Consider the following 14,723-nt stretch of genomic DNA (forward strand, 5'->3'; position numbering starts at 1 on the left):
AGCAGGGGAGGGGCAGAGAGAGGGAGACACAGAACCTGAAGCAGGCTCCAGGCTCTGAGCTGTCAGTAGAATCTGACACGGGACTCAAACTCACGAACTGTGAGTCTGACCTGGGCCAAAGTCAGATGCTCAACTGACTGAGCCACCCAGGCACCCCTGGATTTGATTTCAATACAGCTCCAAGTAAAGAAAAATGAGTTCTCTATAAAAGCTCCTAACTAGGTCATTTTGCTTTGTAAAATTGTACATTACCACATGAATATAAAAATAAGAAAAGTATTATTCAGGGGTTCTATTAATTTGCTTTGTCACCTATTTCAACATGGCAGACAATTGCACCACCTGAGACAAATGGAGCTTTGGCATGTAATTTAAAAATATCCCACAAATAAAATGATAGATACATAGTGAAATAATCCAATGCTAGCAGTCCTCATACATTAAAAATTCAACTCACTATTATACAAAATACCCCTAGTATAGGTAAGGGATATTTCTCAAGATCTTTGCATATTCCCATATTTATGGCTACTATTATTCCATAAGCTTCCCATTTTTCTACTTATGAGCACCACTTTTGTAGCATCACTTCACTAGCATTACCTTTATAAAGGCATTTTCTCCTTGGAGTGATGTTTCACAAAGAAACAAAAGTATATGCATGTATATGTATAAATCATTTCACAGTAGTTACCAAGTAAATAACAATAAGCAGAAATATGAACACAGAAGTGAGACTGAAGTGTAAATGTAGGTTATACATACTTGTTAGCCAAGTGACTTCCTCAACACCTGCTCATTAGCTCATAACATTCAAGTTTCTATCTCAACAAAACTATACATCATGAACCTTTAGGTTTCATATATAGTTGAGAAAGCTAATGTCAAATCCTGAATGCCAGGAGTCTATTATACTATCCCATTCACAGGTGTTATAATCGGACCATTATTTAATTGGAGTCTTACGCTTTTTATTAAACAATAAATGTACATACGATTACACCAAAAACTTTTGAGATAAAGCCACTCCTTGTGAAGGTCACTAAATTATGGTGATCGTATGTCCCATACTTTTCAAATATGGTCACGGTCCATTAATACAATTAGGATTTAATTTCACAAAGATTATCCTAGCATCACAAGCATTTCAAATTATATTTAAAACCTGAAAACTGTCAGTGCATATAAAAGGTTTTCTCTTTTAGTATTTGCTTTTCTTACTCCTAAAACCCTCATTATGTTCTTTTTTCTTTTCATTTGAGAGACAGCGCGTGCAAGTGGAGGAGAGGGGCAGAAGGAGAAAGACAGAGACTCTCAAGCAGGCTCCACGCTCAGCATGGATTGAGTACCGTGGGGCTCAATCCCGTGACCCTGGGATCATGACCTGAGCCATAACCAAGGGTCGGATGCTCAAGTGACTGAGCCAGGTGCTTTAACTCTCATTACTTTCTGCTTTATATAGAAAAGCCTCACAGTTTGCAAAGCCTTTTTACGTGAGTTATCTTAGCAACTCTGTGATACAGATACCATAAGAATCAGTTTAGAAGCACTGCGATATTGTAGAAGCAACACAATCAAAATACCTGGGTTTGAATCTCAGCTTTTACTACTAGCTGTGGGACCTCAGAGAAATCTGCTGAAAATCATGAAACAAACAAAAAGTGAAACTGTTTTCATTGTTTTTAAGATGCTTATGGAAAATATTTTCATCACCACAACTTTGGATCACCTGAATGACAAGACTGGTGAGTTTAAAAGATTCAAAATATCAATAGTCTAAACATAGGCTAAGAAAGGTCATAAGAAAAATTGTTAGCAGAGAATTGTAAGCCTCTGAGAATATAATAATTCTTTACTCATTCATGGATATATTTATACCTAAGTATACAAATATGTATGCCATCTCAGTAACAATCATGTCAATGGAATGAAAACAAAACAAATTCAAAATACTATAACTGATCCTGTTTATTTAAGTGTAACTTGCTTTAAACAAGTCCTATATTTGAAAAGTTATGTGAAACAAATTCTTTAGATTTTTTAAGGTATTTTATAATGCCTTAACTCTTAAGCTATTCTTCCTGAAAATTACATAACATAAAGGGACAGCTACAATCCCATTACAAAAAACTAAAAACCCAAAAAGCAAACAAACAAACAAAAACAGATACAGAGAGACCAGGTCACTTGCTTTCCAGAGAAGTGAAAAGCAACTGATCTTTCAACTCTTAATAGCATTATGCATGCTGGCCCCCTAATACAAGAAAAAATAAAATTTTAAAGAAGAAAGTCACAGGGAAAGCAATATGATGTGGGACAAATATGGAAATAGTTTGGGAAATGTGGGTTTAGTATATTATTAAATAGTTATGAAACCCTATGTCCTTTCCGAATCTTGTTTCTTATCTGTAAATAAGAGAGATGTTGCCAAAGACTGTTAATATATACCATATAAGAATTTGATTTTTAATAATTCATCACATTAATAATAGCCCCTTTAGTTCTCAAATTCAGATTTTATATGTACATGTAGCATCTGGACCAGTATCTTATACACAGTATGTATTCAATAAATATTTGGGGAATAAGTAAATGAATGAAACACATTTCCCATATTGGGAAACAGGTGTCCTACATATACATGTATATGAAACCAAAATTAATACCTTCTGTTTACATCCATTTATTTATATAAGAAATAAATATTAAGTGTCTATGATATAACAAACTAGGGGCACAACACTGCCAAGAACTAGACTAACCAAGTCCTTACTCTTATGAAGCTTACATTCAAGGAGAGTCTCATCATCATCATCATCATCATCATACCAAAAACCAAACAGATAATTACATATTTTCATAAATGCTATGAAAGAAACAACAAAAAAAGTTCTTGGTTCAGTTGGTTAAGTGTCTGACTCTTGATTGTGGCTCAGGTCATGATCTCATGGCTCGTGAGTTCAAGTTCCATGTCAGGCTCTGTGCTGACAGCTCAGAGCCTGGAACCTGCTTCAGATTCTGTGGCTCCCTCTCTCTCTGCCCCTCCTCTGCTCATGCTCTGTTTCTCTCTCTCGCAAAAGTAAATAAACATTAAAAAATATATATAAAATAAATATGGAGAGAGATAGGTCATAAAGGTAAAACTCCTTTAAGGGAAAAAAAGAACTTTAAAATACAAAACTAATTCAGATATTTTTTCAAAAAGGAAAATATAAGAGAGCAATGAAAAAGAACAGATTAAAGGAAGAGAAATTAATCTAAATAGCAAGTAAAGAACTCACAGGAATGCATCTACATTATAGCCCAGGGAAAAACAAATAGCTATAAGCTTGACACTAATGCAAAATCAGCATTTTATTCTGACTGATACACTGAAACAGACTCAGATTTCAAAGACAAGTAAGAAATGAAAGCTACCTTATCCACAGGAAGAGAAATTATTATCTTTCATGAGATAAACTGTTACAAGCTAACAACATTTATGTTTAGACAAAAAGTGTTAATGGGAACTGGTAAAAATTATTACAAAGTTAGGATTTTTTAAAGTTTGCATTCATTTATAAAAATCTTTTTCAAGGGAAAAATACATATTTTTGAAATAAGCTGCAGAAATTTACATTAACATAAAAATGTTATGAAGAATCAAATAAAAATCTACATATGTTTTTAGCCGTAAAAAGTCCAATGCTACTGCACAAAATCAAACTAGTTACCTGAGTTACTGGGTATTAAATGCCTTTATTCATGAAAGATCAACATAAAAATTACCCTACCAGTAAATCTGGCCTATTAATTACAAATGGTACTGATGAACTATATAATCTATAACCACTATAGGTTTCTATAATCACTTAAAATTTTTTTAATGTTTATTTTTGAAAGAGAGAGAGAGAGAGAGAAAGAGAGCGAAAATATGAGTGGGGGGAGGGGCAGAAAGAGAGGGGGACAGATGATCCCAAGCTGGCTCTGCGCTGACAGCAGCAAGCCCGATGCAGGGCTCAAACTCAGGAACTGCGAGATCATGACCTGAGCTGAAGTTGGAAGCTCAACAGATTGAGCCACCCAGATGCCCCTATAATCACTTTTAGGTTAATTTAACTACTACTTCTTTATGCTTCTTTTGCTTGGCCATTTAACTTGTTTTCTCTAATGAAAATGTATTCCTCATATTAAAAAAAAAAAAATCTATTACCTGAAAATTTTTGCCTATCTTGCCATAAATTAAAAAAAAAAATCAAAATTTCAGTGTTACTGAGCGCACTGGGGAATGTTTACATATATACTACTAATAGCTCTCTAAACCAGAAAACCTTCAGAGGAAAATTTGACAGTAATATGCCAAAAGCTTTACAAATGAATATATTCCAGTTCTAGGAATTTATCATAAGGAAGTAATTATGGATATTTGTAAAGACTTCAATATGTGCAATAATAAAAACTGGAAATAATCCAAAAGGCCAACTTTAAGGAAATGGTTAAATTTTGGTTTATCTGTATTACAAAATATATGCAAAAACAATAAAAAATGATCAAATAACATGCAAAAAGGCTCACAATATACTGATGAGTAAAAAATGATTAGAGAATCTGTACTACCGAGTGATTTGAATGGTTTTTTTGGTGTTATTCATAATTTCTACATCAAGGACTTTATTACAAAGAGCACTTATAGCTTTTGTATGGAAAAAAAGTTCTGAAAAGATCTTGCCAATTGTGACTCAAACCACTTAGCCAATGAAATAGAGAGGACATTGAAAAAATAGAGTTTTCTGTATTATTTGTACATGTATCATCCATGATTTTACGTTATTTTATTACCTAACAAATACTCATAATTTACACACAAAAGATTGATTTTTCCAAAATGTATTTGGAAGCTCTGTGATCCAACATTGAGAGCAATGACTGAGCTCTTGTTTTCAGTCTCAACAACTTCCCTGATTCATCAGAAGCTCATATTCCATTTAATTCATCCTGCCTCAGTTTCTCTCTATATAGAATGAACACACACAAACTTTTTCACAAGAATATTGAAAGGAATATATATATATATATATATATATATATATATATATATATATATATATATAAAGTATAGCATATATAAAACTGAGAAAAATGGAAAACACATTTTGATTTTCAGTCTTTTCATCACTTTTATAACCATAAACAAATTAGTTATGTGCCCCTGAACTGTTGTATTTTTTCTGTAAAATGGACAATACAAAACTCCTGAAAGGCTTTCTTTGATTATTAACACAAATGCAAAACTGCAAATTTTCATATAAAATTTATAATAAACAGTGTGTCTTGAAAGTATGAAACAAAGGATATTAATTTATGTAATTACTCTGGTATACTCTTTAGCAACAAACATATCATTCCTAAAGTAATTCAACTATTGCATTTCTAACTTAAACATCTTTTTGAGACAATACAGAAACATTGATGCAATCTAACCTTTATTTTGTATAAGATACTTAAGTATTAAGTATCTTATCCCTTAAATTTACTCTATAACTAAAGAATATGTTAACATCGCTTTGGATGTAATGCAAAGTTCTTTATTCTGGTGGCTTTTATCAAATACAAAAAGAATAACCAAAGCTACAAGTAACTATAAACTAAACATACTCTAGGAAAGACTGCCCTCTTGTGCCAATCAATAATATTCAACAGACTAAGAAGGAACACTAATAACTATATCCAACACTAGAAGAACTCAGGCTTCTAAAAAGGTCTTGATTTTTCTAAGTTCTGATTTCAACAGCTTATATTTAGTGGTGATCTTCAAAGAGAAATAAATTGAATAGTACATTAAACTCATATAGACATGACTAGCTTATGATATTCAGCAGCAAATATCAACATAATTTGTAATGTTTAACTATCATAGATACTAGCTGCTCAAGTGCTTTGAGGCTGACCTCACAGAGATAAGTAACTTTCTGATCCTTAAGTTTTACAACAAAATACAGAGAAAATATTAAAGAAACCAGTAGCTTGCAGAGAAAAACATAGATGAAAAAGGGACAGAATATGGTGACTTGTGTTAAAATATATATACAGTTCATTCAAGTTTCTAGGCATTTTCTTCTGAATTCTTAGATAATATGATATTCTCTTTTTGATGGATTTTTAAAGATTTGGTGTATGGCCTATTACTCTTTATTTTTAATTTTTTTTCATGTTTATTTTTGAGAGAGACCGAGCGTGAGCAGGAGAAGGTCAGAGAGAGAGGGAGACACAGATCTGAAGCAGGCTCCAGGTTCTGATCTGTCAGCACAGAGCCTGATATTGGGCTCGAATTCATGAACCGAGAGATCATGACCTGAGCCGAAGTCAGACACTTAGCCAACTGAGCCAACCAGGCACCCTGGCCTATTACTCTTTATAAAGCTTCTTGGCATAAATAAGTGGTAACAGACCACTCAAACATAAGTCATTTTTAGCATCATTATTATTACTAATAATGTATAGTACTGTACAAATGTATTAGAGGAATAGACTTGCTAAAGAAACATTAAGGGGACAAAAGATGTATTACAAATAACAAGTGATGTAAATGCAGATTTTTGATATTCAATAGCATAATATCTTTCCTAATTATACCTGGAACAGTTACAATTCCATTTCTACCAAAGAGGGTTGTTAGGAGAATTAAATGAATTAGCACTGATAAAGCGCTTGCTATAAAAAACACTACAAAATGTTTGTTATGTCAATAAAGGAATTAGTAAGTATAGGAAACTACATGATATGTATGTGTACAATAATACCTACTTTCGAAGGTGGTCATGTTCTTTCAAAAACAGTTCAGTTCTTCTGTTGTTTACTCCAGACCCACTTTTATATGACCTAGAACAAAATAGAGAAATGGCATTTATGATAAATAGATAAATATTATTGCCTCTTTAATTTAGGGATGTTTATTATTTTCACCAAAATCATCCAACATTCTTTTTTTTTTAACATTTATTTATTTTTGAGAGACAGAGAGAGATAGAGCACAAGCAGGGGAGGAGCAGAGAGAGAGAGGGAGACACAGAATCTGAAGCAGGTTCCAGGCTCCAAGCTGTCAGCACAGAGCCTGACGCGGGGCTCAAACCCATGGACTGTGAGATCGTGACCTGAGCCAAAGTTGGATGCTCAACCGACTGAGCCACCCAGGCGCCCCAAAATCATTCAACGTTCTTAAACAAAAATATTATTTTCCTTTGCCTATTATTATTATTATTGTCTATTATGGTATCTTTATTGTCTCCAAGTGGAAGTAAAAGTTTAAAACTGATCACTGCACAGCACATGGGGTGGGAAGCTACTGCCATGCAATGTTTTCCTTCACAGTGGTACATGCAGTCTATCAACTGGAGCCTATGGAGCTAAAATGCAACTGAAGATCTGCCCATTTTGGCATACTTAAGGATTTCTATCTTGGTCTTAAGTGCATTAAAATTTATTTTTTATTTTTTTATTTAAAAAAAAAATTTTTTTTAACGTTTCTTTATTTTTGAGACAGAGAGAGACAGAGCATGAATGGGGGAGGGGCAGAGACAGAGGGAGACACAGAATCGGAAGCAGGCTCCAGGCTCTGAGCCATCAGCCCAGAGCCCGACGCGGGGCTCGAACTCACAGACCGTGAGATCGTGACCCGGGCCAAAGTTGGACGCTTAACTGACTGAGCCACCCAGGCGCCCCAAGTGCATTGAAATTTGTAAGAAAATGCTTTTTATCATTACTATCAACACTTTCATGTTTTTGGTCTTTACTCACAATAAAGTATTAAGAACAAAATAAAAAATTCAAGTAACTGCACATATACTGCAGTAAGACAAGAGGGCCATACTGATAAAACTGAACTGCTGGCTAAGGGGAAGTGTTAATTTGCAAAGTATAGTGGAAAAGAAAACCTCAGAAAAAGCAGCATGAAATAACCTAGAGCACACTGGAGTTGGAAGACAGATAATTTAGATTTAAATCTATCTCCCATCACTTACTAGCTAGTCAACCTTAGATAAGTCTCTAAATACCTAGTTTTACAAAATGGGACTAATGATTTCTACCTATACCAAAAGAATGAAGTCAAAAAAGCGGTAATATATGGAATAGTGTACAACTACAAAAAAACTTTTAAATGTCAGTTATTACTGGGACACCTGGGTGGCTCAGTGGGGTAAGCGTCTGACCCTTGGTTTTGGCTTAGGTCATGATCTCGTGTTTCTTGAGTTTGAGCCCCACATGGGGCTCTGCGTGGACAGTATGAAGCCTGCTTGGGATCTCTTTCTCCCTCTCTCTGTGCCCCTCCCCTGTTTGCTCTCTCTTGAAATAAATAAACTAAAAAAAATTTTAAAAATTTAATGTCAGTTATTGCTACTGTATCTCATCTCATTAATCATATTCTGCTTTGTATTATATTAATTTGAGTATGTGTCTTACTCCCTCTAGCTCCTATATTATAAAATCCTAGAGGGCTAAGTTGGTCTTTTCATTTCTACCATCTTCTGTGACTTATCTAGTGTCTTACTCATGGCTGGTAATCAGGAAATAGTTTAATGAATGGATGAACATGTTTCTTTTATGATTATCTTTCAGAAAGCAAGTTATTACAGTGGGCTATATTCTAACAATTCCCACCAATTGTGGGGAAACAAAATGCCTAAACATTAAAGGCTGTCCCCTACACCAGGGGGCACTAAAATGCATATGTAAATAGTCTGTACAGATATTAAACAAAAGACTTACATGTTCCTGAGAACTAAAAATATTACGAAATTCCTAACTATGGCAAAAATGTTTAGATTTTTTACTCCCATGTGTTTTACAAAGTACACAAGACTAAGCATTTAAAAAAGAGATAAAACAGAGACAAACAATAAAAATTAATTTTCCAAGATAATTCTGGGGGACAGAAACATAACTATTAAAGTTATGTTTAATCCTCAATTAGATAATCCTCAATTAGAGTTCTGAGCAAAAAATTTTGAATCCAGTGAATATGAAATTACTTCTGCTGCTGAACTGTCTTACTGGTGTAATAAAATAAAGGAGATCTAGGAAAACATTTTTCAGAATATACATGATACATATCAGTTTATCATATGGTAATGCATATCTTAGACATGTTTATGAAATACAAGGTCACACTTACTTATGAAAAGTGTCATAAATTTCTCACAAGTGAGACAATGATAGGCATCAATAGATAGTCCAAAAGTGGAAAGTCTTCAGTTTTAATTGGAGGCCCAATGGATTTACCTTGTCAGAGGCGAAAAATATTTTAAATGTGTATATGAAACGCTAGAATATATTATTGAAGATGAGGTAAAGGGATGGAAGAACAAATATTTAAAATGATGGATTGAGATCAGCATAAAAACATTGGGAGTTCTTAAATAATTTGACATAAGGCTATGAAGTTTGAATAAAACATAGAAAACACAGATATTTCAGATTCTAGAGAAATAAAGGTTACTTTATATATATATTATGTAAAATATATATAAAGTTACAGATGTGTCTTTGCGCGCGCGCGCGCGCGCACACACACACACACACACACACACACACACACACACACACACATATATATAATTGTTAGGGCAAAAGAGAGGGTAGAGAGGTAGGTGGTAATCAGAAAGGGAAACATGGACAGCTTCAGCTAATGGAAATTCTTAAGGTGAGTGTTAAGGGATCAGAGAAAAACTTCGGAAGATATCATCTAAGCTAGACTCCAAATTAAAAGAGTAAAGTCAAAATTGGCAGGAGCCAATGATAAAACTAGGGGAAACTAGAGATAAGTCCAGCAAAGTGGATTAGATCCATATTATAGCAGCAATGTTTAAAGAACAGTGAAATAGGAATTAGAAACCTTGAACTCTAAATCATGGTTCTGCTACTCAGTTTGCTGTTAATCACAGATATGCTCTAAACCTAAATGTGAATAAACATCCTACAGAATAATATAAAAGGTAACTTACTCAATATCCTTTCGTACTGATCCCATGAGATTCTCCCTTTCCCGTATTGCCATGAAGTTTGCTTTGGTTTTATGGAATTCATGTGTATAATCCTGCAATAAATCAACATCCAGTCTCAACACAAGCTAATTATATATTTTCATTTTATTGAGCCCATTATGTATTGTCATTGTACAATTCTGTACAAGAATTTCTGTCAAAGAAATTCTGTACAAATTTCTGTCAAGAAGACTGCTATTTAAGAATCAAATAGTCAGGGCCCCTGGTTGGCTCGGTTGGTTAAACGTCCAACTTTGAATCAGGTCATGATCTCATGGTTCGTGAGTTCGAGCCCCGCATCAGGCTTTCTGCTGTCAGCACAGAGCCCGCTTTGGATCCTCTGTCTCCCTCTCTCTCTCTCTGCCCCTCCCCAGCTTGTATGTGCGCTCTCTCTCTCTCTCTCTCTTTCAAAAATAAACATTAATAAATAAATAAACCTCTAAAAAAAAAAAAAGAAAGAATCAAACAGTCAAGAAGTACAGATAACATTATAATCCTTTTCCTGAAGAGTGACCAACTTCTTTCAAATGAAAACAATTCAGTGGTAGGGTAATAGTGGCACTAGATCACTATCCTTGTATCTTCTAGTACCTTATGAGATAGAATTATGAAGAAGAAAATAATTTTAAGATAAAATGATTCCAAATAGCCTAGAATAAAATCTGAGGGACTCTTTAGTGTACACCAAATGGGGCTTATTTTCAAATTTCATCTTTTTGGAACTCCCACAGAAATTTGATTCCTAAACCAGTCAAAGGAAAAACAGAACCAAAAGAATTGTAATGAATAATCTTTAATATTTTCCTTTTTCTTTTTCTACTACCATACGTTTAAGTTATTAAGGAATATTCATTACTTTTTAAAATTCAGAGATGTATATAAAGAAAATGAAAATCATAATCCAATCTCCCAGAAAGCCCCTACTGCCCTTTAAAAACAAAAATATATATGAACATGGGAGAATACTAAAAGAGCACCAAAAAGTAATAAAAATAAAAACCATCCTGGTCTACAGCTCATAACTATTATCACTTTCTTGTACTTTCTTTCAGGAACTACATTTTTGTATATACAAGCTTACCTATTATTTCTTTCACTTATGCTAAAGAAATCATACCACAATTGATTCTTGAGCAACACAGATTTGAAATGCAAAGGTCCACTTACATGTGAATTTTTTATAGTATAGTTCTGTAAATGTATTTTATCATTTTTTAAATAACATTTTCTTTTTTCTAAATTACTTTATCGTAAAAATACAGTGAATAATATGTGTAACATACAACGTATGTGTTAATCAATTGTTTATGTTAGGCTTCAAGTCAATACTAGGCTATTAGTACTTAAGTTTTTACGCAGTCAAAAATTATACACAAATTTCTGACTGCACAGGAGTGGAGAGGTGGGGTGTTGGCACCTCTAGTCCCCACACTGTTCAAGGGTCAGCTGTATTCTGCTATATACCTTCTTTTCAGTAGTTCATAAAACATCAAGTAACCTTTCCATATTAACAAACAGAAATCTACATTCTTTTTAATAGGTATATAGAATTCTATCTTATGACTGTCATTTAGTAAATTCCCTACTGGCAAACATTTTAGTTGTTTTTTTGCTGGTTTAAAAAATGCTGTTTGAAAAATAAACATTCTTAGATACATATTTTATTGAAATTTCTTTCTCTTTTTTAAGTGTATTTAAAGAGTAAATGCCTAACAGAATAACTGAATCAAAGAATCTTACATTTAAATTTTGATAGTGCTAAACTGCCTTCTAGAATGACCACTAATTTATGTTCCCAGCAACAGTGATGGGGACTCATTTTTCTGTATTATTATAATGTGCTACATATGTTTCAACATTTGCTAATCTGACAAGTGAAAAATCATACCTCATATTGATGGGTATATTTTCCTTTCAGCATGTGGTTTAATGTCTTTTTTATGGTTTTGGACATTTTCTGTAAACAGCCAGTTAGTATCCTTTGCCCATTTTCCTATTAGGTTATCTTTTTTTTTTTTTTTTTAAGTTTATTTATTTATAGAGAGAATGAATGAGAATGCATGGGAGGGACAGAGAGAAAATCCCAAGCAGGCTCCGCACTAACAGAGATTTGAACTCACAACTATGAGATCATGACCTGAGCTGCAATCAAGAGTTGGAAGCTTAACTGATTGAGCCACCAGGCACCCCTAGGTTATCTCTTTATTTCTATTATTTCTCTGTACATTAAGTAAATTAGACATTTGTTATAGTTTACATTATTAGGTCTTGTTTAGAAAGTTCTTTATTACCCAAAATGTATAATTTTCCATGCTTTACTCTGAACATTTAGAATTTCTTTTTCTACATATAAATCTTTGATCCATTTGGACTTTATTCTGGATGTGAGAGGACAGAGATAGAAATTCAAGTTTGTTTTCTCCCCCCAAATAATTAGCCAATTATTACAGGTCTATTTATTTTATGATCCCTCTTTTTCCCACTGATTTAAAATACCACCTTTATCAGAAACTAAGTTTCCATGTGAACTCTATTCAGTTCTATTGGTATATTTTTTCCTCCAGAATCAAACTGTCTTAATTATTCTAGCTTCTTAACAGGTTTTAATATCTGGTAGAACTAGTCATCCTTTACTACTTATCTCCATTTTCACATTTTTTTTTCTTGGTTATACTTGTATCTCTGTGAATCCAAATGAACTTTGGTGTCATTTTGCTAATTAAAAAAAAAAAAGAAGAAGAAAAAAAAGAAAAAAAAAGCCCCTTTTCATTGGGAAGGCACTCAATTTATAGGCTGATTTAGAGAGAAATATTCTTTCCAAAGGCAAAATAATTTTTTCTCTTATTTAAATTAAATCCTTTTGGGGGGCACCTGGGTGGCTCAGTCGTTTAGGCATCTGACTTCCGCCTTCCGCTCAGGTCATGATCTCACAGCTTGTGGGTTCGAGCTGTGCTGACAGCTCAGAGCCTGGAGCCTGCTTCGGATTCTGTGTCTCCCTCTCTCTCTGCCCCTCCCCTGCTCATGCTCTGCCTCTCTCTCTCCCTCAAAAATAAATAAAGATTAAAAAAATTTTTTTAATTAAATTTTTTTTTATGTTCCTCAGTAAAGTTTTATACATGCAAGTCTTAGTCATTCTTATTAAATTTTTACACAAGGATTGTATAGTTTCTTCTATTATATTTTCTAACAGGTTATTGTTTATATGTAGGAAAACTACTTGCTTTGATATGTTAATTTGTAATCCACCATCCTACTTAATTTGTTTCTAATTTTCTCACTGCTACATAATGCAAATTTTGCCTCTTCCTTTCCATTATTTAGATCTTGTTTATTTATATCTCTAATTGTACCACCAAGAACTTCCAAAACAATATTCAACATCTGTGGTGACTGTGGATATCTTTATCTTGCTTCTTTCTTCAAAGGGAATGCTTTCAGTACTTTATCATTAAATGTGATGCTAGCTTTTAATATGACATGCACATTTTTGCATTAGGTAAATAAAGTGTCCTATTCCTATATTTTAAAATTAGAAAATGTTGCTGAATTTTTTCAACATTAAAAACATTTGCCTTCCTATTTTTACTCTATGTTTTTAACATCTCTGAATGTAAATATTTAAGAATTTATTTCATTTTATTGGTACACTTCTAATATTTTCTCAAACAATACACTAAACATAGTGTATTACCTCCCTTCCACATTATCTTCAAGGCCTGATGAAAGTATACTCCAAACCACCATATTAGGGCCTCTGCATGACAGCTGGCTATTTCACTATTATTGCTAGTGAAATTGCAAGGTCTTCCACAATAGAAGTTTATTTACCTAGTGATGAATATTACTCATTTTTACCAGGCAAAAGCAAGAGCTATCATTTTCAGAATTTTATTCTACCGAGGGAAAAAAGGTAAAACAAGACAAATTTCTGCAGCATAATATTTATCATTTCAGAAGATTCTTCCCTTTAATCTCTTAAATACATGTGTATACATTCTATTCAGGGATTTAAAAAAAACCTACTACAATCACTTAAAAATCTCCAGTGCAATATACTACCTGCAATATATCTCTATGTCGCTGTAATGTATGCATCAGTGCTGCATTCAAAGACGGGACACCTGCACTGTTGGTATATTCTGCCATTTTATCGTTGACTCCTGTAAGCTAAAAAGAAGAGGAAGGAAGTAAGGAGGGAGAAGAAAACCAATAAAATATTTTAAAAAGCAATATAAAGAGATACAAGTCAAATATTTGCCTGTATGCGCTTCTGGCTAACAGCAAGCAAATAAAAAACCACCCCCAAACCAAAAACAAAACGACAGGCAAGGATTCAGTATTTCCCCTCAATAATCTATAAAGCTAAAAATAACACCCAAAAGACTTGAGAATGGCTGTAATGAAAATTCAAGTGTCCTGGGGAGGCACATATCTTGGATGAAAAGGTGATTTCAATAAATATGTCTGCATTAATATAATCTAGTACCATAGCTAACAAGTGACTAACATAGTAACTAGCAAAACAGTCATTTCACAGAAAGTACTTACCCTTGCCAAAAGCTGTTCAATCTCAATGGCCATTGTTTCAAACATTCTGTCTTGGCTTGATCCATTTAAAAGGGGTGTTGTGTCAGAGCTAAAGAGAGGAACCAGTAAAGAGAATCCATTACTTAAACCGAATCTTTTAAAACATACTTAAAATAATAA

General features: G+C 33.5%; 1 protein-coding gene across 2 annotated transcripts in view; it reads right to left on the minus strand.

Moving 5' to 3' along the window:
• GOSR1 (golgi SNAP receptor complex member 1) overlaps window positions 1-14,723 on the minus strand; it is a 46,689-nt gene that overhangs the window by 24,992 nt on the left and 6,974 nt on the right. For both annotated transcript variants that reach the window (XM_007076090.3, XM_007076089.3), the window contains exons 3-6: window positions 14,565-14,652; window positions 14,076-14,183; window positions 9,978-10,069; window positions 6,784-6,858 (exon numbers count right to left, since the gene is read on the minus strand). In XM_007076090.3, coding sequence (XP_007076152.2) covers window positions 6,784-6,858; window positions 9,978-10,069; window positions 14,076-14,183; window positions 14,565-14,652 — 363 coding nt within the window. The remainder of the gene's footprint in view (window positions 1-6,783; window positions 6,859-9,977; window positions 10,070-14,075; window positions 14,184-14,564; window positions 14,653-14,723) is intronic.

Source organism: Panthera tigris, chromosome E1, assembly GCF_018350195.1.
Source record: "Panthera tigris isolate Pti1 chromosome E1, P.tigris_Pti1_mat1.1, whole genome shotgun sequence".
Lineage (NCBI taxonomy): Eukaryota > Metazoa > Chordata > Mammalia > Carnivora > Felidae > Panthera > Panthera tigris.